The 24,294-nt window shown below is 40.6% G+C and overlaps 1 protein-coding gene across 1 annotated transcript in view; it reads right to left on the bottom strand.

Moving 5' to 3' along the window:
• Window positions 1-2,928: 2,928 nt before the first annotated feature.
• C6 (complement C6) overlaps window positions 2,929-24,294 on the bottom strand; it is a 73,972-nt gene continuing 52,606 nt past the window's right edge. Inside the window, exons 13-17 of the mRNA XM_004652498.2 lie at window positions 19,202-19,334; window positions 17,623-17,811; window positions 12,232-12,322; window positions 10,185-10,426; window positions 2,929-3,236 (exon numbers count right to left, since the gene is read on the bottom strand). Coding sequence (XP_004652555.2) covers window positions 3,058-3,236; window positions 10,185-10,426; window positions 12,232-12,322; window positions 17,623-17,811; window positions 19,202-19,334 — 834 coding nt within the window. The 3' untranslated portion in view covers window positions 2,929-3,057. The remainder of the gene's footprint in view (window positions 3,237-10,184; window positions 10,427-12,231; window positions 12,323-17,622; window positions 17,812-19,201; window positions 19,335-24,294) is intronic.

Genomic DNA, 24,294 nt, shown 5'->3' with positions numbered 1-24,294 from the left:
AGTCTTCATTAAGTTTAATCAACTGGTTGTTGTGATCTTCCATTTCATGACTCACTTTCAGTTTATTCATATCTCTTTGGAGGGTTCTAATGTTTTCTTCCATCAAGTTAAGCCTATTATCAACAGATGAAAACTCTAGGAGACAATTCTGTTCAATTTCATTGATACCATAATTGGTTCTTTGATGGTTTGCTTCCAGTTCAGCGATTCTTTTGAATCTCATTGTGTTTTCATTTTGGGAATGAATTTCTGTTCATTTCTCTGTGATTTCATTGGAGGCGTCCATTGTAGGACTAGGCATTCTCAGTGGATTACCCCTAGTTTTCTGACTTTCATTGGCTTAAATCTCTTTATTTTATTGAGGAGGAAACAGGTTTTTCTTCTTTGACCCATGCACCCCCTGACTCGGGTGAACAGGAATGTTGGTACCTAGTGGCAAGTCAGGACACCAGAGCAAAAAGCCTGATTCCACAGCTCACTTAGGCCTCCCAAAGCAAAGCACAGTGGGACCTACAAGGAACAGGGGACTGGGAGGAGCTGGGAGGCCCTGAGAAGAGCTGGGAGACAGGGGCCTGGCCTACTCACTCCACACTGTTATGCCTGACCACACACTGTCTGCACTGGGAAACTAGACCTGGGAGCTCTGAGGAGCCATGAGACAGGTGTCTGGCCTACTTACTTTCCACTGCCCCATCCACCCGCACCCTGTGCTTTCTGTTTTTTTTTTTTTTTTTAATTAGCTATGTATGTAGTGTGTATACAGCCATGATGGTACCATCATTAGCCTTCTCCCTATCATCACCCCTGCAGATTGTAGGAGTTTCATTGTGGGGGTGGCCATCAGTTATGGGGGAGGCAATATCTCTGCATAATGACCCAACTTATGGCTCTAGCAATATTTCTGCTCCCCTCTTCCACAAGGTTGCCTGAGCCTAAAGTTGGTTCAGTTTCAGTTTTTAGCGACACAACTGTTGGTCATCTCACTTCCTTCCTTCACCTGCCACCGGTGTCAGCCTTTCCCCCTATTTGTGTCTCTTTATTCAGAACTATGGTAGGCACCTACTTCTCCACTCCTTCCCTGTGCCTTGGATCTTACTCCCAGTGCTGGCTCTCCCCTCTGGTTCTGAGTGGTGGAAGCCACTGTTGTAAGCACCTTGCTTCCAGCAATCAGCAGGAAGTGGTCTTAGCTTTTGGGAGGGAGAACTGCTTTTGTATTGATTAGCACTTCCAGGACCCTTTCAAAAACCTCTTTGCCATCATTCATCATCAGAACTTCACTATCGGAGCTTGCATTCCACAGCAGGCATCCAGGCACGCAGCACCTATGTATCCTTTCTATGGCTGCTCCACCACACAAATGACTCCTTTAAGGCTTTCATCATCTAGTTTCAGGGGATACTTTTAGTGTCCCCTTCCTTTTCACCCAGGAGGGAAAAGGGATATGGAATGGGACAACCACTATGAGCACTGCATGCACATGATCCCCCCAGCTTATTCCCTTCCCTCCCTGACATCTGTGTTTTAGAGTTGGTAGGGCTGGCAAGAAAACTGGGTAGAGCAGGCCATGTCAGTTTTGAGGATAGTCCCTTTAGCCAGCTATTAGTGGCTCTCTTTAGGGTGTGTGAGTGTTTCGCATCTCCTATCCCTTAATTGTCTTGGGCATACTAAAGGCATGAAGCTTGCAAGGGTAGCTGTTACCACTGTCATACTGAGAAAGGGGTGGATGGCATGATCGGGTAAAAAAGATGGGTTATTGAATGTAAAGGATAAGTGTCCTGCTCAACTCTTCCTACAGTAGGAAAATATGCCCCCCTAGTTTTTCCCCTTCCTCATTATTTTTCTTTGATAGTACACGATTTTTACACATTGCCAGTATTTTATGGTTGATGAAAGGAGAAGCTCCACTTACCATGCTAAGCCTCCTGACAGTGCTGCCAAGTGGCTGTGGCAGAAACCCACTCACCTGCTTGGAGTTAGGTGGGTTGGCTAAGGTTTGAAGTTCAACCCCAAAGTGAAGGTCAGCTGTGTGATATCTCTAAACTAGGCATTCTCAGAATATGACCCTCTGATGGGTACACAGAGAAATTCTCAGGACATGACACTCTACTTGGTACACCATAGACATTCAGAACTTGTCTATTGAATGAATATATGAAGGTTGGTATCTGAAATGGATTTTATGGATTCTGTAAATTTGCATATTTGATCCACTGAAGAATATTGTAGATTTTGTTATTTTTAACTTCCAGGATGATGCTTATCATAAGTTTCATTCAGAAGGTTCTATAAGCACCATTGCTTTCATGCAGTGTGAGCAAGAGAACTTCCCAGATTGGGGTGTAGAGTGTAACTTAGAAGTACCACAAAGCCACACTGGGATGGAACTGGATAGGAGAAGTTACAGTGGGAGAGCTGGGAGAAGAATGAGAGAGTGCAATCAATACAATAATTCTGGCTATGCTACTCTGCTTTTCATATAGCTAGCTTTTTACATTAAAATTTCAGGTTAGCAAATAAAGAAATGGGTTTTACCGTGGCATTTAAAATTTGAAGTTTTTTAGATCTTTGAAAATTTCACACACACATATTGCATTTTGATCATGTACACTTCATATGATCTGTCTATATTCCTTTCCCAGTCTTGCTGAATTCCTTCTCACTGCTTGCCAGTGGATATACCACAGAAGAAAATGACTCCACATTCCTCAGCAACCAATAACTTCCATTAACTGCTCAGGGAGAAGTGGGGCCTTGCAAGTTTCCCCACAGTCCATATCAAGGCATGTTATATTTATGTGTCACAAATTTGTTCTCATGGATTCCCCTCCCCCACTGCCCACTTTAAAGACATTGTTTTCTTTTCTTTTTTTATTATGTACACAGTGTGTATACAGCCATGTTGGTACCACTGTTAACCTGCTCCCTGTCCTCCCCGCTCTGCAGAGACTCTCCTTGTTGGAGAATGTGGATTTTGCATTGTGGGGTTTGCCGTCAGCTATGAGGAGGAGGCAATAAGACATTGTTTTTAAATTGTAAATACGTTTCTCAGTAACTGTGCTAGTCCAAACAGTTCCCAGGGTACAGGATTTCCATCTTCCAGTTTGCACATCTCACAGCTCCCACTACACACATATTTACTGCTTTCCTGTGTGTTGATCCCATTTTAACACAGTAGAGTTGGTGTCCGGATTTGGGGCACTGTGGTGGCAGCAGGCAGATACAACTGGAGGTGGAAGCTGCAATGACAGAAAGAGGTGGTGAGATTCATCCAAGCATTCTGGGGCTTGGCTCTGTCCAGCTCATTCCCATGTGGCGAGCTTCTTGGTGGCAATGAGTGAGAAAGCTGAAGCAATGCCAGTGGCCCAAGGGACCCTGCTGTGTTTGGATGGAGAAAAGAGAATGCAAGACAGCAGAATACACTTCTAAGCCAGCCAGATTCATGAGCTGGGCTGTCTTTGGTCACTTCTGTGGCTCTGCCTATATCCAATCAGGATTTGAGCTGTTGTATCCAGCACCTCCCTCTCAATTAATGTCCACATACATTACTAGCTGTGCTAAACCATTCAGACTGAATCTTTAACTTGTCCTGTCTGATCGTTGGTCACCAGAACTGATCAAGAACATTATGGTTCTTATTTAATAACTATAATAACTCTGAAATCACACATTATGCCAGCCACAAACTACTCTGAAATCATATGTTTTATGTTTCATTTCATTGAATCCTTACAATAAGCATATGTCATATCATACTAACTGTATAAATGAGCAAACTGAGCTCAAAGAGGGTTAGTAATTTGCCCATGGTCACATAGTCAGGAAAATGGTATAAAGGCAGATTTTGTAGTAAATGATCCAAAGATTTGATCTTTTTTTTTTTTTTTTGGAAAAAAACCACTTTAAACATTTATCTACTTCATTTCAGAATATTACTTGATTCTACATGAGATTTTAGAATCAGAAATTTGGGTGATTCTCCTATGAGGGTTGGTTTAGAAGAGATGTAATCACTTTATAATATAAATAATATTAATTTTTATAATATGTTTATGATATGAATATAAATCTTGTGTTCATGTAATATTTTGAAAATAATAATTTAGAGGTAAAGTTACCAAGAACAGGAATATAAAGTAACTTTAGAATAAAGAATATTATATCCCTTATATATGTATATGATTTAGTGAAAGTGTAAGGTACTCCACAGCTGTACCTCAACCTCCATTTCTAACGCTATTTTTGCTACTTTCTCCATTCTGAGAAGTTTAGCCCTTCCAAACAAAATCCTAAAGGTGTTTCCTCCAGTTTTTGTCTTTTCCCTCATGCCTTCTCTTTCTCTTTTGACATCCTAATGTTATCCTTTTCCCAAACACCATTCCATCATTGTCAACAAGTCTTACCTTATCCATGAAGTGTTCCTGAGCCACTCACCTTGCTCTGTGTGTGTGTGTGTGTGTGTGTGTGTGTGTAGCTATGCACATGCCATGTACATGTGCAGAGGTAAGAGGGCAGCCTTGAAATGTTTATCCTCCCCTTCCACCTTCTTTGAGATAGTCTTTTGCTATTTTTGAATTGAGAGCTTTCATATGTGAGCCTAATATAATGTCATACCATTCCTTCCCATTTCATTCATTTTTTCCACATTTCTCCTTGCACTAAATTCCTTCCTCTTTTTGACTAGTTTTTGTTCTATTTTGATGCCTGTTCTCCCCCTCCCCCAACAGTGTTTGCCAGTCTATCTGGCCCATGATCTTCTGGATTTACCTCTATTTCTATTGCCATAAGTGATCTGGGATTACAGATGCACATAACACTTTTTGTCTAGCATTACATGGGTTCTGGGGAAGTTCAAACTAGTGAACAGGTTTGTGAGTAAATGCATTTAATTGTTGACTCATCTCCCCAGTAAACTTTCTCTGACCTTTCAAGTAAACTGCAGTGGTATAAATTTTCAGGACCATATCTGACAGTTTTGTGTTTCCTTGTTAGGTTTTTAAGTCTTCTCTCTGAGGTACTAATTGCCTTAAGAACATTAACTATGCTCCTCCATCTGTGTGTCTTATGCAGCTCTGTATAAGACGCCCATTTATTTCCACTGCATAAATTGGTTTCAAATTATGAATTTTAAGTGCAGGTCTAAATTGATCTGGTATACTTAATGTTACCAGATTATGGGAGTCAGCCTGGGTATCACCAATGATGTTATTATCAACAGCTTCTATTAAGAAGATGACAGTTCTTTCCCATGGCTCAAGTTATGGGAGAAAGTGAGAAAGGGAAATGGCGGGGGTGGATGCTCATATGTAGCACATGTTTATACAGTTGTTCGTGGTAGAAAACATTTCATGAAAAATCAAGTTCTCTGTCAGCCAAAGAGAGAAGATAATACTTGTTCAAAGTCTTGTCTCTTGTCAGAAGAGGTGGAGTTGAGGGGTTAAGGGACTGTTTCACCTGTTGTAATGGGTATGTAGCTTTGAAAAGAGCCATTGTCACAGCTCCTTCAGTGTGATTGTGACTTAGGTACTCTTGGCCTATTTATTTTCAGACTATCAGCATCTTTTGACCCTTCAACACTCAGTTTTCACACTTATTCACACATGTTTTACACATGTTTATGAAGCCCAAGTCCGAAAATATTTCTCTCTCTTACAGCTCTTATTACAAGTGCCTTGTGTTATAGTGAGTCATGCAATTATTTAATGTAACACCTCCAACTACTGTGGACAATTTGAGGGGTACAAAAAGTCCTTAATATTGTCAGCCTCCTCACTATACCTGTAAAATTACTTCCACATGTTAGCTGATAACTGAATTTTTGATGAATGAATTTCCTCTTCCTGTTGGTTGGTAGTGGATATTTTTGCATTCAGACAGAACATTTAATATTTGTAAAAATAGACTCCCTAAGGGAGCCATTTCTTTTCCAAGTTTTTGAAAAGAACATCATGCTACTTTGAATTTCCACTTTAAACTCTTATTTCATTTTAGTCAGAGAAGGAAAAGAGTAACAAATAGCATAAAGTAATCAAGAACACAGCTTAATCAAGGTGTGTTCAATTCAATTCAACTTGAAATCACCAGTATCCCAAGCTGCTATGAGTGGGTTGGATATTAAATATATTTATAGCTTTCTCTTCTATAAATGCATTCTGACATTTTTCTATTGGGATACTTCAAACAGAGTTCACTGTGACAATGACATTTGATCAACACTTTAAAGGACTGGCTAAGGCCAACCATTTTCTCTTTAGGGAAAAAAAAGGCTTTGTGTTTCCTGATTATATGCAGGACCTAAAATATCTTATAAGAATATTAAAATAAATCTCTTAATAGATGCTCATAGTGGCCTGATTACACCCAAAACATTCTGCTAATTTGAGCAGCACTTGGTAGATATTCAAATCGTTCACTGTTTTTTATTTAAAGTTTATTTTTTTATTTTTTATTTATTTGAGAGAGAAGGAGAGAGAGAGAGAGAATAAGTGCACCAGAGACTTTAGCCAAAAACATTCTGTTAATTTGAGCAGTACTTGGTAGATATTCAAACAGTTTAGTGTTTTTTAATTTATTTTTAAAGTTTATTTTATTTTTATTTTTTATTTATTTGAGGGAGAAGGAGAGAGAGAGAGGGAGAGAGAATGGGTGCACCAGAGCCTTTAGCCACTGCAAATGACTCCCTTATTTATTTTTTTTTATGAGATTGTTTTCCTGGAGTTTGTGGGCCCCTTAGATATATGCATAGCAAAGGAGTAATAGTACAGTAATTAATTTTATGAGATTATATCCTGCCCATTTTTACTCAGACATATTTGAAAGGAATAATTGATGGAAAAATAGCTTTAAGTAAAAGTCTTTAATAGAGAGTTCCACGATGGCCTCTGACTAATAGGGAAGAATAGAAGTGACCCTTAAATGCGTCCCCAATCCTGATTTATCCTCTGTAATAGCATGAGGACCTGTCCCCCCCTTTTAAAGTATTCTTGATATACAAATTAGTTTTTATTTTCTGAATTTCTTTTCGGGAAGGAGATTTTTCACAATGCAGCACACACTGGCATGGGACTCATGTACTTAGCCTGCCTCTGTCCTGGGAGGGCTGGGATTACAGTTGTGGGCAGTCGTGCTGGGCTCTGTAAATAATTTGGGCAATAATAGCCTTGTACAACATTTTGCAGAGAAAAATACAAGCAATATTGCACAGTACTCATAGCTCTTTTCCACAAAGAATTATTATTTCTGAGAGAAATTTCAGATGGTTAATGGTGTTGACCAAACATTTAAAATATGAGTACTAGGGCTGGAGAGGTGGCATAGTGGTTAAGGTGTTTGCCTTCAAAGCCAAAGGACCAGGGTTTGATTCCTTAGGGTACATGTAAAGCCAGACACACGAGATGGCACATGCTTGTGGAGTTTGTTTGCAGCAGCTAGAGGGCCTGGCATGCCCATTCTCTCCCTTTCTATCTGTCTTTTTCTCTTTATGTCTCTCTCAAATAAATAAATAATAAAACTCTTAAAATTAAAAAAAATGAATACTAGGGTTTCTATTTACAAGAGAATTTTCATATTGATCAGAACTGGGCAAGGCAGCAGGCCTTGTTTTTCTGTATCTTACGCGTGTGACTTATTCACATGTGGCATGAATATTAAAGACCCAAGTATTTTATTTGTTTCCTGAAGCACTCCATCTAGTCATTTGCTCACAAGTCTACCATGTTTACTCTCTGTCATGGGAAAATCTGTAGCCTATCAAAGAAATGGATTTTGTTAGTCAGCTTTAGCTGAACAGAAAGGGTTTGAGTAAGCTGCCTCTTCTTCCCAGTGCTGTGTTGAAGAACTTTGAGCCACAGAGTGAAAGAGACCATAAAGACATAGGTCTTTGTCTCCCTCCAGTCCCTTTCTGGGCTCAGGATGTCTGTTTGCTGGGACAAGGTGGTTTTAAGCAAAAGTTAGATGGAACAATTTCACAAGTTGCCAGCATATGGTGTATGCTCAGTTTAAGATACATTTTGACAATATATCATGAGGAAAATATGCCTATTTTAGTTCTGATAAATCTCAGTTTCCAACCATCTGAATTCTACAGAACTTAGTTTTGATTATTTTAGGGGCAGACTTTATCTAATAGCAAATGTACTGCTGTGAAGTTCCTGCTCCTAGAAATTTACACAATTAATGCCAATAGCCATCTGCTTGAGGAAAATAGAGGTTCAACACCACATCTTAAGGATTCAGTTGGTTGAGGGATGAAGGGATGATGACGCAAAAGCTTGATGAGGATATGGGAGGTAGTCTCTATCATATAGTATGCAGTGGTGTATAATGGTAGATCCATTTCTAGAAAGCAAGTTAATGCATTTTATCCCTAAATAATTTATGCTCCACAACAACATTTGCCTAGAAATCCCATTGTGTAAGGCATAGCTTAAGAAAATGATATTCAATGAACAGATCCCCTTCTGATGAATTTATCTGTCATAGCACTGTCTATAATAACAGCACATCAGGGAACATTCAAGTACCAAAGACTAGACAGATAAATTATATTTAACATTTGTGCATAGACTTTTGCAAATATTGACGATTATATAGCCTAATGATACATGAAGACATGGAAATAATTTCATAGTTTAGCAAAAACATCAACTTATAAAATATTACATTGAATATGATCCTTTTTATCTTTTATAAATGTGCATTATATACACTCTGAGATGAGGGAGCCACAGGGGGAGAAATTTTAATGGATATGTCCATATTTATAACTAGTCACCTAAATAACTGTCTCAGCATTATACTGGCAGTCCCACATTGAGCAATGAGTTCTCTGGGATATTCTTGGGGAATGACAGTCTGTGAACCTCTGGACCAGAAATGGCATTATATGTATGGGCCACAGAGCTTTTGAAGGCATCTGGATGATCACATGCATAGCTGGGGAAAAGTAGTAAAGGATCAGAGATTGTTCCATAGGGGAGAAAGCGCCTGAACCCATGTGGCCCTTTCTGGGCTCAGGATGTCTGCTTGCTTGGATAATGTTGCCAACCCTGGCTGATGTCAGCTCATGGGAAAAGAATTAAAGAAACTTCAGCATGATGCTTCTGTCAATTTGTATCCATGTGAAGCTCAGTCCTCCTTATATGGCCTTATTTGGTCCCAACCAACTGGGGAAAAATTAATCAGTGTTGATGAAGACCCTCTGAACTTGAGAGTGAAAGGGGTACCTGAAGGAGGAGAGCACAGCAAATGCTTTTCTCACTGAGATCTAAGGATAACACTAAGTAAATATGCATAGAAGACTGAAAACATACACTCTCAATGTATTAATATAGTTATTTTTCAATTGTGGTTAGTTATACTTTGTTTTTTTTTTTCTGCTTAAATCATTAAAAAGCACATGTGTTATAGGGAAACCAACTGCACTCTAATTTGACTGGAGGCCCACTCCATGGGAGGAAATACATCCCTGATACTGAAAACCTACAACAGGGGTAGTCATGGGTATATATATACCTAGGGGTATAACGTCTGCTGCTGTCTGGCTAAATGCATGTACTATGCTCACCAAACTGCACAGTAAGCACTTCTCTTAATGTTCACACACCCATTTATTAATGATACTCTCACTATTGTTTAGAGAACCTTCTCTTTTCAGATGGCAGTGTCCTTGGGATGACTTACAAGGCATCATGGTTCTGAGAAGAAGTGACAGAGGAGTGCTCAGCACTGAAATATCTCAATCACACCTTTCATGGCTCAGGGTCCATTGTGGAAGAGGCGGGGGAAAGAATGTGAGAGCCATAGGAAGGACAGGACTCCTTATAACGTGCTCCTCCAGACACAAAATGGCCTGGATATCCATGACCTCACAGTGCCCGACACTACCTACGCAAGACCGTCATAAGAGGAGGAAAAGATGCTGACATCAAAACAAAAGGGAGACTAATTGAGAGGGGGAGGGGATATGATGGAGAGTGGAGCTTCAAAAGGGGAAGTGGGGGGAGAGAGGGAATTACCATGGGATATTGTTTACAATTACGGAAGTTGTCAATAAAACATAGAAAACAAAAAATTATAACAAATACAAACAATTTTCGATGAATGAAAGGTTACTTTGGAAGATGTGTAAACCTGAGATGAAATCTGAGTGCATGCCTTCCCAGTGCATGGTTACCTCTGAAACATACCTGAACACTTTTCCCAGTCATAGCAGGTGTCATAGCCACAGGATTCCTGCTTTGTGCTGTTCAATGCAAGTTTTATCCTTTCAAGACCCCATACTAACTGTGGACCGTCTTGGCAGGAACCAATATGTACAAAATGAAGGCTCTCATTATTTAAACATCTCTTAGCCAAAAATTTACAAGCAGATGAAGTAAAGTAGCGGCTGGATCCCATATCAAATACACAGAGATCTTCTGAATAACTGCTGCCCAAGAAAGGAAACCAAACATTACACATGAGCACCAGGAAAAAAAAAAAAATAGACATTAACTTAACACTCAGTTTTCTTCATTTCAATTTATCTTTTTTTTTTTTTTCATGGCCAATTTCTCCTCTTTCAGCCCCTCATTTTCATCTTGCATGGTGTTTGGGACTTACTTATTTATTTACTTGAAATCTGAGTTCATTCTCCACTGTCTGCTTTCAGAGAACTTAAGCTATGTGGCCTGCCACTCCCCTAAACACCTTCACCCTTTATAAAAGAGAACTGAGGTGTATAGGAAAAGGCTGGAGAGATGTCATAGACCTGCAGAGGTCAACGTGTATTCTCAAGATCTGGTGATGTGTGGGTAAAGAAAGAAGCTTCCTCTCTTAAGAGGACAATGTGAACTACAAGCAGTCTGCAGGAAGCCACCTACTGGTGAGGAGACTCCGACAACAAGAAGCCGCTTGGGAGATGCTGTGGTGAATACTGAGCAGAGCAGAGAGCGTCACCTTTGGGCTAGTTTGTGTCAGAGTTATACAGAAAGAGATCCCATTGTGCACTCTAAGAGATCAGGACTGAGGATCTACAAACGTTTGTTCATCTGTAGTGCAGAAGAACAAGAGAGTCAATGAGAGAAGTGACCCAGTCACAACTTTGCATTGCCTGTTGATTTCCTTTACAACATCTATTCTTCTTCCCCCCACCTCCCCTTACAACCTGAAATCTATTTTTTTAAATTAAAACTATTTTATTTTTATTTATTTATTAGAGAGGGGGGGAGAGAATGGGTGCACCAGGGCCTCTAGCACTGCAAACAAACTCCAGATGCTTGTGCCACTTTGTGCATCTGCCTTACATTGGTCCTGGGGAATAGAACTTGGGTCCTTTGGCTTTGTGGAAAAATACCTTAACTGCTAAGTCATTCCTCCAGCCCCAAACTCTAATTTTATTCAGAATGGTTATATATCCAGATAGTTGCATCCCTCAGTCTTGCTTACAGGTACATGTAGTTAGGTGAATAAGAGAAAGGTAGCATGGTGAAGCAAGTGGTGAGTCTTCAGAAAAATATACAAAACAATGTGTCTCACTTGTAGTCTTCCTTCTTGTATAGTACAGCAATCCTAGCACATGAAATAAGCTTACAGGTGACAAAATAGAGAAGAGTCCTCTTATTTGAAATGAGTGACTCACTGTGAGGCAAACAACACTTGGATTTGCCTTTAAGTTCATTTTAAATGAATCTTTAAAATCAATAAGAAATATTGATACTCTTGGATTGGTTCAAGAAAGACAATGCAGTTATACCAACAAGGAGAAGATAGCTGACAGCCTATTACTCATGGAAGTCATCTGAAAGCATATAATTTTCCTTCTCTATGCTCTCTGCCACAGCATGGAAGAATTAGCTGACAAAAGTGAGTGTATGTCTGTGTGTGTGTGTCTGTGTCTATGTGTCTATAAGCATGTGCATAGTCCATGCTTATCACTTCCTTTTCTCTAAGTTTTTGGCATTGCTAATGCCTCCTGTACTTAGCAGGGCAAAGGAAGATTGATATGATTAAGCCTAAAGGATTTAAGTGGATGGGTAAATCTTTAATACAAAAATGATTCTACTTAAAAAATAAAAGTAGTATAAAATAAAAAGCTTGCTACTCAGTAAAGAAAGAGGGATTCAATAGAAATAAGTGTATCAGTTATGTGAAAATTCATGTCTCATGCTTATGCTTCAAGTTCAGCTTTTCCACTAATTGATAATGAAGATTGCATTTCCCAACTGCAAGCATGGCCCATAGTGTGTTTCTTACCTACAGTCTTCTTCTGGAGACATGCAAACACATTTGGATCCTGACTGCTTTTGTCCTGGCTGACAAGGACCCTGCAATTTTGTCAACATATCTGAAACAAGAGAAAATATCAGTGTACTTTATCATTCTCAGTGGTGTGCCTGACTTCAGAAGGAAAGGGAGGTATGATGTGTTCTCATTTGTCTCCTAGAGCTAGGTCATTTACCTTGGCTTCTCCAAGTATGTTGTCATGAAATATTCCATCTGAAGTGTTCTTTTCAACTCACCTCTTTTATCATTTTTTAAGCCCAAATTACTGTTATGCTTAGAGAACTAAGAAAAGAAAATTAGGGGAAATTTTTGTCCATTTTTAAAAATGTTGTGGTACACTTATGGTGTCCCAGGCACTCTGCTAGGTTATTAGGAGAGTGGATTGAACAAAATCTGTCCTGGGTTCTTTGCCTTCAGAGTCAATAGTCTTGTAAGAGGGGAAAGACATTGATCACACAAACACACAAGTACATAGAGAACTGCTGTCAAAATTAGTGATATTAAGGAGAAAGCATATAATCAAGAAAAGAAAATAGATGTAGCTAGGAGGGTTAGCAATGGCAAATGGACACTGATTGAGGCAGAGGGAATATCAAGTTGTGTGTGCTCAAAAGGGAGACAGCATACGGCTTTCCTGGAACTGAGAGTAGAAAAATTAAAGCAACAAACTTATAAGGAACAAGGTGTGGCCTGAGAAGTAGGCACATGACAGATGGTGCAGGGCCTAGTAAAGCCTTCCGCCTTCATTTTCTAAGGGGCAGGAATATGGTGGGTTTCAAATGTGACACAAATCAGGCCTACATCTTGAATTTGAGAGGGTTCAAGCTTTGTGGAGACACTAGATTTGGAGAGACTTGGGGACACAGGAACCATGACACATAGTCAACAGGGTTATTGCAGCAAATCAGATGGAAGGAGATGGTAATTTGGAACAAGATCCAAATGTGAAAATAGAGAGAAGTAGATACACATAAGACATATGGCAGGTAAATCAATGATACTAAATGTCATGGGAAGTTATGAGAGCTGTTAAGCATAATTCTTAGGTTTAAGAGATGAGATGCTACACTCACCAAAGCTCAAGGAATTTTGCGGAAGAGGGGCCAGAAAAATTGTAAGAGCCACAGGTTGGGATGTCATGCCCAGAGGCATTATATGAACCCCAGTAACTGAGTACTGCTCCCACAGTGCATCACCCACAACCCCAAAGGGAATATCAGAAAGTCCACTGAGCTGGGCCCCTATGGGATGGGCGCAGGGAAGAGGGAAAAGATGGTATCATCACAGGATGAACACATACAAAGTATATTCTTAATAAAGTGAAGAATTTACTGGTGTGTATATGGAGGAAGGTGATAGAAGTGGAGGTTGACACTGGGACATGTTATATGTGATGGAAACACTTGGTTATCTATGCTTTCATAGAGGCCCTTCCAGAGAACCTTTAAGAGTGGCTGTGTTTGACCTGGAGCTGACTTCCAAAGCCTATTAAAAACAAACTTCCCTGGTCTGGACCGGATCAGATTCACCGGCATCTACAGTGTCAGCGTAGTCTTCGCAAACAAGTTAATTGTGAAGGGAGGAAATAAGCAACCCTATGGAGAGATTCATTCAATTATGTATCAGGACAGGAGGGTCAACCCCCAGTTTCTTAGGCTCCTGGGCACAAGATTTGATAAGGGAAGGGAGGAGATTTATGTGCATGTGTGCATATGTATTCACATACACACATAAACTAGCCATGTCCAGGCCATCATAACTTTCTGAAGGCTTGTGATTTCCAAACACACTCACTCTTTCCTCATTTGTATTACTCATCACAATTTTTATGATCAGGAACCCATAAACCCAGGACACACTATTAACTTGAAGTGCTCACCAATTCCCATGAGATCTTTTTATTAATAGTTCTATTAAGGGTTATTCAAAAGCCTATACGAGAATAAAAGACACAGGGTGGCAAGGAACCGAGGGAATTAGCAGGGCTAATGTGCAAAGGTTTTTGTTTGACCCAGATTAAGCTTGGGTTTAATTTACCTTCTATATGACTATCCTTTTCATAAGCAAAATGAACCAAATACCTGATCTCAGATGTATCCTCAAAGATTCTCTGATTAAAAATGAGACATTAGTCAAAATGACAAATGCTGCATACTTTCTTTCATATGAAGGGCTCATGAGGGGCAAGAGGATAAAATATGGCATTTTTTTCTATAACACATGTGATTAATATTTAACTACTGATACATGTGACATGAAGGGAGAAGTAGGAGTACTTGTGAGGAAAACAACCAGGAAGAGGTGGAAAGGAAGGAAGGGAGAGGGTAGGGAGGAGGCAGACCTGAATAAGAAAAAATGACATGTATGTATGAAGCTGTTGTAATGAAAACCATGATTTTGTATGGTGGAAAGTTGATATTTTATTTTATTCTAATATATATTTTATTTATTTATTTGAGAGAAAGAAAGAGGCAGTGGGGAGGGAGGGAGGGAGAGAATGGGCATATCCGGGCCTCCAGCCACTGCAGACAAACTCCAGACCCATGCACCCCCTTGTGCATCTGGCTTATGTGGGTCCTGGAGAGTCAAACTGGGATCCTTTGGCTTTGCAGGGAAACACCTTCACTGCTAAGTCATCTCCAGCCCAAAAGTTGGTTTTTTAAAATATGACATTAGGAGTGGGAAGACAGCTCAGTCAGTGACGTGAAGTGCTTACAAGCATGAGGACTGGAGACTTCTGGCCAAGATGGCTACCACCTAACTGCACCACAGATCCCCAGGAAAGAAAGGCAGGACATTAAGGGTTCACTGGGTCTTTTAGGGAAGAGCAATCTCCAATAGATTGCCAGTGGGAGGACACATAGGGGGAAAAACAGGGAATCGATGATTCCCTGGCAGGCGGGTAGTCCACCCCTCCCCCCAAGCAGCCGCAGTTCCCACTCCCAGCTTCAGGAAACTCCCCGCTTACTGTAGGAAAAGGGTCCCAGGCCAACATAGTTCCACTTGCCTCACTGCACAGTGGTGATCGCCCTGTTACCCCTGCCCAAGAGTGACCTTGGCCAGGCTATGCCTGCAGGCCCATTGGAGCTCAGCCTCCTTTGGTCAATTTGTGCACCAAACGGGGCACCATCAGGCCACTGGTCACTGCACCAATCGATCCCTGCGTGTGGAACCTTAGCCTGCTCTGCTCACTTGCTCACTTACAGCTCGGGCCACCACACATTCACTTGTGAGCCGAGGCCCAATGCAACTGCCACATGAGCTCAGACTGTCGCTTGCGCCAGCTTAGGTGCCATCCCCTCCCTGTCTGCCCTGCCAGCCATCCACCATTGTCCTGTCCTGGGGGGAGTGCAGACTGCTTCCAGGTCCTAGTGTTCCCAAGCCAGAGTTTGGGCTGCTTCAGTGGTTGGTACCTCAGTGCCCCTCCTAGCAGGCAGCTTTGGCACATTACCATGTAAGAGCTCAGGCAACTTTGGTGCCACCGCCAGGCAAAAGCTTAGGGGCCTTTGGCAAAAGACAGCCAAAGCCCAGGCTACTTGGCAGCTGCCTCAGGCTGCTTCAGATTCCCATTGTGCTTGAACCCAGGCTGATCCACCCACCTACGTGCTCATACACTGCCATGGGCAGACCACAGTGCAAAAGAAATGACATGCAAAATCAAATGCAAGAAAATCCAGTTAGATCACCCAGTCCTATAATGAGCATTTCTAATCAAAACATAGAAGAGTCAGTAGGATCAGAATAGCAAAATGAAGCTATGAGCAATGCAACCCTGACAAAGCTACTGGTAGAACTTGCAGAAAAGCAACAGAGGACTGATAATTGTGTGGATGCTGCCATCACTAGACTAGACCTAATAGATAAGAAAATGGAAGGAGTTCAAAGACAGTTAAGAGATTTGAGGGAGAGTAAAAAAAAAAAGAAGACCTCAAAAATCAGCTGGTGATGCTAACTGAAGACATAAATGCAAGAATGAATTCCAAGAAGCATCAAGAAAATCAGAAAATGTTGTGAAAAGGGACCTTGACAGAGGGATGGAACTATACATAGAAAAGTAGTAGAAAATGCAAACCTAATGGAACAAGTCCAAAACTCTATCTAGAAGCTCTCAAGAATAGAGTCAGTCATGTGGAGAATAGAAACTCTGATCTGGAAGACAAGATGGAAGAAACAGTTCAAGAGTTCAAAAATTTCAGTAAGTTCAAAAGTTTCTGTGAACAGAACATGAGGGAATTGTGGGATACACTTAAACGTCCTAATATCAGGGTCATTGGAATACCAGAAGGAGAAGAAGTTCAGACTAAAGGCATGGAGAACTTATTTAACCAAATAATTGAAGAAAACAAGCATGAGGACCTGAGTGTGAACTCAGTTTCTATGTAAAAAATCTGAAGCCAAGCGTGGTGGCATGGAGACTGGGATAAGGGAAGGTGAGAGGGGAGAAATACCGTGAATCAGTAACATAGAAACCTGCCTCCTGGTAAGCTAATTAAAAGATATAACTCCTAATAAGAAGGGCCTCATATAGTAAACTTCACAATCAATACACACATACACACACACACACACACACACTCCGCAAAATAAAAACATGGCTCTCCACTCTGAGTGCATAGGATTAGCCAGGAGATGTTTGTTTTATTTATTTTTTTTCATTTTAATTAAATATTTTTTAAATGGATCCACAAATTTGTCCTTATTTATGGGGTTCTCTGTGATATTTGGATACATGTACACATTATTTAGTACTTAAATCATGGTTAACAAATCTATCTCCTCTAACACTTGTCATTTCTTTGTGGTGAAACATTCAAAATTGTTCTTAGCCAGGATAAATACATAAAATATATTGAGTCCTTCCTAGTGGACCAACTTTAGCATTTGAAGGATGGGGCTTAGGTAGATTTGAAAAGGACACCGCCTAGAGTTAAAAATCTTTGTTTAAAGCAGCTGATATAGGGAAATATAGACTATGAATTGAAGGAGAATTGGGAAAATTTGATTTTAGGTAATAATAATAATAAAATGCCTGATTATGTTTTCTCTACATTTTATGTTTTCTACTTGGAAAAAAAACACTTAACTATCAGGTCTAATCTTTTTATATGAGCAATCTTTCATTCCTTAGATTCCTGGTAAAAATTAAAATCACTCTGCAAGACAAGAAAGGCTTCACTTGATTAGTAACTTGATATTTAACACTTAATCATCACCCACACGGGATAAAGTCCAACATCTCTTGCCCAGAGAGTCTGCTCTCTCCTACTAAAACACACTTAGATAACACTTATGTGGATACCACCCTATCAATCTTGGAGAGCTCAGCGTTTTGAGAATCTCAGCTTCCGTGTTGCTACTCACCTTTTTCACAGGTTAGTGAATCTGAAATGGGAGGTGTCCAGGAATCTCCCTTGCAGGTGTACCTTGTTGGCCCACTAACAGCAAAGCCTTTGGGGCAGGACAACTCAATGGATTCACCAATCTTATATACTCTCTGAAATGGTGAGAGTGTAAGGACTTCCTGTACAACTGGCTTGAAGCACTCTGTCCCTGCAGAGAGAGCAGTATTTCATGTTAGTGCAGCACAGTGTCTAACAAGCATGTGCAGGTTTTAAGTAACCAGAGAAAATCCTTGTGAGGTTTAGTGCATGTATTCAGCTTTGGTTCCTCATTTTCATTGATTATGAATTTTATTGTATGAATCTATGGAGTGTTGGTCATATTCCCATTGGGGTTACACTCATATCTTCTCTCCCCTGCCCACAATCCACTAAGACCCTCTACAGTGGGGTTATTTGTGCTCACTGTGGGGTGCCTCTTTTTGACCAATCTTGGTGATAAGGACCCCCAGCTTTTCTTCAGATCCTCCACCAGAAAACTCCCCTTAGTTATGATATCTTTGGTACTTGCCAAAGAATTATATCCAGGTACACTCAGTGTTTATGATATCTTTGGGACCTTTTTCTTTCAAGAAATAATGTCTTTTCCTCTTTTCTCTTCTGACCAAAGCAAGTTACCACATTGTGAGTGACACAAAAGTAGGACACTTTAATTGACACTTGTCTCAGCTCTGTTTTAAAACATAATAAATTTTGGGTATTCTCATAGAGATTTGTTTAAATCTCAGTTTTTACTTTACTACAACTTGGGTAGGCACAAAACATATGAGGTCATTCTTTCTCAGCAAAGGATGTGAACGTACTCCACAGAGCAGTGTCTGGGAGAAGGGCAACAGCATCTCTTATAAATTCTAGTTTTGATATATAAAATGGCATTTCACATAAACCCTGAAATGTGGCATGTAAAGAGTATAAGTATTATTTTCTTAGGATTCACTCATTTCTTTTGTAGAAATTATTTTATTTATTTGAGAGACAGAGATGAGAGAGAGAGAGATGTGTGTGCATGAGAGAGAGAGAGAGAGAGGGAGAGAGAGAGAGAGAGAGAGAGAGAGAGAGAGAGAGAGAGAGAGAGAGAGATGTGTGTGTGTGTGTGCATGTGTGTGTATGAGAGAGAGAGAGAGAGAGAGGGAGAGAGAGAGAGAGACTTTCAGTCACTGTAAATTAACTGCAGATGCATGCACCACCATGTACCTCTTGGCTTATGAAGGCACTAGGGAATCAAACCTGGGTCCTTAGGCTTCACATGCAAGTACCTAAACCACTAAGCCATCTTTCCAGGCCCATGCATTTCTCTATAAAAGCATGCTTCACAGTGCTGTGCATTCAAGGCTAATATGAAGGCGCAGGAGTACTGAAATAGGAAGCACTTTTCAAATCTGGTTTTAGTAAATGAGCTCCATCTAGTTTTATTAAACCTTTTTCCCATAGCTACCAAAAAAGTTTAAATACACTGTGCTGAGAGTGTGACTTTGGTCTATTTATATTGGGTACACTTTTCCCTCTCAGAGTCATCACACAAACGTCTGCCCGATTCTCACGTTGACATTCCACATCCCCTTGTCTCCAGGTCCTGTCTGGTAAGCATCTGAAGTACTGGTACCCAACAGCTCTGAATCCGGTAAGGCATGAAATTTCAACTTCTTCCCCAACAGAGTATACTTTCTTTTCATTCTAGAATCAAAGCAGAAACCAGCAAATCAGGAATGCTATCAATATTCATCTCTAAGCATCTCAGGATCATCTTGGATTCCGTCTGCTCGGTCCTCTGGGTGCCAGTCACAGTTCTCTGTTGACATGTCCCCAAATCCTCCCCTTTCCTACATCCTCATCGCTGGTGTTGTTAATGGAATTTACTTACCTGGACAACTTTCCAACTGAGCGTTTTCTGTATTCATTTGCCCTGTTTTTGCCCTAAGTTGATTCTAATTTTGGTACCTGCTCCTCAGTGTATACTGGATTGCCCACTATTCTAATTTGAATGTTAAGTGGGACCCTCACAGGCCCATGTGATTGACCACTTGGTCCCTAGATGGTGGTGGTGTGCTGAGCTGTTGTGGAACACCAGGGAAGTGGGGTCTAGGAGGAGAAAGTGGGTTACTGGCTACAGGCTTTGTGGGTTATATCCAGCTCTCACTTCATGTCTGAGCTCTCCATGCATTCTGGTCTGTAGAGAAGTGCATGCGCTGCCTCTGCTTCCTTCCACCGTAGTCTAGGGCCTCTGCTGTTGCCATGAATGCAGATATGCCCTCACCACCATGAAACTATGAGCCAAAACATAGCCTTCCTCTCCTCAGTCTCGTCTGTTAGATATTTTGTTGCAGTATTAAGAAAAGTGACTGATAGCTTTTTGGTTAGAGAAGCTTCTCTTTTCAGATGGCAGTGACCACTGGGATAACTCAAAAGGCACCATAGTGCTGAGAAGAAGCAACAGAAGAGTGTTCAGCACTGAAACATCTCTATCAGCCCTCCCAAGGCTTAGGGTCCAAAGTGGAAGGGGTGGAGGAAAGAATGTAAGAGCCAAGGGAAGGGTAGAACTGCTTACAATGCACTCACTCGTCCAGATTCAAAACTGCCTGGATATCCATGACCTCGCAGTGCCTGGCACCACCTACACAAGATCCTCGTAATAAGAGGAAAAGATGATGACATCAGAATAAAAGAGAGACTCATTGAGAGGGGAAGGGGATATGGTGGAGACTGTATTTGTACGGGGAAAGTAGTAGGGGAGGGGATCATCATGGCTGTCTATAATTATAGAAGTCATCAACAAAAAGTTTTTAAAAAATCTGAAGTGCTGACAGTGTTATGGCTATAAACTAGATACTGTTTCCTATCTTTAGAGCAATTATATGCAGCTGTTATTGTGACTGACAGTAACTTATGTAATGTTACTCATTTCCTATAACCCAGTACTCATTACATATTTTCAAAGCTAATGGATAATGTATTCCTTTTGTCATCTGTAGACTTATAAATTTTTTAAGGTAAAGTAGGTTTTTCCTTAAACTATTAGCTTTAAGCTACATTATTACCCTTCCAGTCTTTTATTTCTTTCTGTCAGATCTGAGCTCTAGAGACAAAACCACCTACCATCCATTGAGCCCAATATTCTCTTTTGTGCTGCCATGTTTCTAACTGGCTGTTCCATCAATCCTCCACGCCGTCTTCCTTTCTTTCCCTCAAGTCCCAGCTCAAATAGTAGCTCCTCTGGAAAAACAGCATTGGCTTCCTCAGCTCCATGGGCACCTTGCACAATGATCTACTTTAAAAGTGTTTGCCATAGTTATCAGCACAGGTTCTGATACCTAAGTGGCAACTCCACAGCCAAATAATAGAATCTCTCTCTCTCTCCACCTCTCTCTCTCTCTCTGTTTCTTTCTTCTCTCTCTCTCTCATACACACACACACATACAGATACACAAATATTTACCATGGATTTTGTAGCCCTTTGACACTATGCAAAGCACTGCCCTTACTAGGGTGGCTAGCAATTAAACACTCCTCTTTTTTTTTTTTTTTAATTTATTTGAGAGCGACAGACACAGAGAGAAAGTCAGATAGAGGGAGAGAGAGAGAATGGGCGCGCCAGGGCTTCCAGCCTCTGCAAACGAACTCCAGACGCGTGTGCCCCCTTGCGCATCTGGCTAACGTGGGACCTGGGGAACCGAGCCTCGAACCGGGGTCCTTAGGCTTCACAGGCAAGCGCTTAACCGCTAAGCCATCTCTCCAGCCCAACACTCCTCTTTTATCAAGAGGAAAAAGGGAACCAAGAATTGACTAGGAAGTTATTCTCAGAACTGAAGTTCAGAATTTTAGGCAAGAACTTTTATCATCATTTAGTCACATGATTAAATTTGTCTCCTAGAAGAGTAATAATTTCTTAGACACTATGACTATACTACCATTGGTTATTATTGATGTATCTTTGTTTCCAATAATTTTTTTATTTTATTCAATGGATGGACATTATTTCATACATTTCTTTATTTTATTTTATTTATTAGAGACAGAGAGAGAGAGAGAGAGAATAGGTGCACCAGGCCATTCAGCCACTGCAAACCAACTCCAGAAGCATGCGCCACCTTGTGCATCTGTTTTACATGGGGAATTGAACCTGGGTCCTTTGGCTTTGCAGGCAAGTGCCTTATCTGCTAAGCCATTCCTCAAGCCCTTATTTCATGCATTTCTACTGAAATAAGTTACTTCTTGGAGCTTCTACTTCCATTTATGAAACAATGACCCATAAGTATATGTTACAACTTTTAAGCTTAGACCAACACATTTGCTAGACTGACTAAGCAAGTGCACCTACCTAAGATTACTTCATTTGCCTTCATCATTGAGGATATTATCATGTGCAACAACATGGTTGCTCTGGCCTGGAGTTAGTCATGTCGCTTCTGTCTCTATATAGAAAAACTTAATGTTGTATTATTTTAGAATAACAACAATTGGTACATAGAGGCCAGGACTTAATAAAGAATGAAACATGAGAGCCGGGCGAGGTGGCGCACACCTTTAATCCCAGCACTTGGGAGGCAGAGGTAGGAGTATTGCCTTGATTTTGAGGCCACCCTGACACTCCTTAGGGAATTCCAGGTCAGGCTGGGCTACAGTGAGACTCTACCTCAAAACAGCCCCCCCAAAAAACCCAAACAACAAAAAAAGAATGAAACATGAATTGACCATGAAAACATACTGCTGTGGCTTAGACATCTTCTAAAAGCCTACATTGAAATTTAATTGCCATCCCAATTAACTCCTCAGAGCTTTGCCCTCATGAATAGGTGAGTGTCATTAGCCACTAAGCTGACAAAAGGAGCCCCCCCTCCCACCCTTACTCTCCCCGTTATTTTCTCTTCTGCCACATACTGACCCAACAAAGAGACCCTCCTCAGCCACCGACACCAAGCACTTTCACTTCCCAAACCTCCAGCACTGTAAGCTACAAGACTCTCTTTTCTTTGTAAATCACTCAAATCTGTGATACTGTTATAGCAGCATATGTAATCTTTTGAAAGGATCCATAAGACAGCCAGGCATGGCCATACATATCTGTAATCCGAGTCCTGTGGGGTGTGGAGACTAGAGAATTACTGGGGGCTCATGAGACAAAGAGAGATTCTGTCTCAAAGAAATACGCAGATGAGCCATAAAGGAAGAACACCCAATGCTCCCCTCTAGCCTCTGCATGCCCACAGACACACACATCTGGACATACATGTGCATGTGCCACATGCACACATACCCATACAACACCACACATACACATAGACAAAAAAAGAGTCATAGAAATAGTGAATTACTCTTTAAAGCCTAGGTGTGTTTTTAAAATTAGAGTGACTATAATTTTTAAGGTTTTATATGTAGCTAGTATAGGTTAAAAGTTATTCAGGCAGCTGGATCTGACAATATTGAAATTGTAAAAAAAATAATTTATTATGTGTGCATGGTGTTCACGTGTGTATGTGCACACATCACGGCCACCTTCCACTACAAACACCAGATGTTTGCAGCACTGTTTGTATCTGGCTTATGAGGATGGCTTGGGCATTGCACCTGGGCAGGCAAACTTTGCAAACAACAGTCTGGTGGGGTTTTTGTTTGGTTGTTTGTTTTGTTTTCAAGGTAGGGTCTCACTCTAGCCCAGACTGACCCTCTGTAGTTCCAGGCTGACTTCGAATTTACAGTGACACTCCTACCTCTGCCTCCTGAGTACTGGGATTAAAGGCGTATACCACCACACCTGGTTTAGCAATAGCCTTTGACAACAATCTTTCCAGCCTCTGACAATATCAAGGCATTTTAAAATAATTTTTATTGGGAACTTTAATCCATGAACATATTGTGAATTGGTAATAATAAGTTTTGAAGACATGATCTAAAATATGAACCAGCAATTTTTTTTTCTGTGATCTGCATAGTCAGGTGTAGGTCCTAATATGCAAATAAATGAATATATCTTTGTTCCAAACATTATTTTGTTTTTGAAAAAAAGTGTGACATGTTGGATTTGGCCTTTATACTAATACCTCCTATAAGAGATTGTTCCCCACTGTTTTACTCCCAAGCTGGTTGGACATTTCTGGGCTTCACTCAAGAAGACCTTTAAATCAGAAACTGTGGGAGTAGGGCTGGCTGATGCATGTTTTAACAAACCCCCATCCCACTGTATTTGTGAATCTGAGACCTCTGTTCTGGACTGAAGACTGAAACAATATCCTGTCAAATGTTCCCTCCTCTTAAAACCATTAGGCACAATATTTTATGCATGAGCAGAAGGCAAATAGAAAATACATTGTCACAGGTCATAGTCCATGCATATTTATGTGCTGGCCTTAAAGATTTGTGTCTTACTGGCTTTTGATCATGAATATACTATTAAAAGATATTAATTTAAAGGTTTTGCTGAGTTTTAAAACTTGTAAAAGGGACAGAGAGCATGCCTTCAGTGATCAATTTTAATTTTATGTCCCTGCTAGAAGAGCTATATAACAGAGTGTATTTGACTTTTATAAAAAGCATAGGAGGGCTGGAGAGATGGCTTAGAGGTTAAGCGCTTGCCTGTGAAGCCTAAGGACCCCGGTTCGAGGCTCGGTTCCCCAGGTCCCACGTTAGCCAGATGCACAAG

Source organism: Jaculus jaculus, chromosome 13, assembly GCF_020740685.1.
Source record: "Jaculus jaculus isolate mJacJac1 chromosome 13, mJacJac1.mat.Y.cur, whole genome shotgun sequence".
Classification (NCBI taxonomy): Eukaryota; Metazoa; Chordata; class Mammalia; order Rodentia; family Dipodidae; genus Jaculus; species Jaculus jaculus.
Note: the sequence above shows the minus strand (reverse complement) of the source record. Positions and strands in the feature narration are given on the sequence as shown.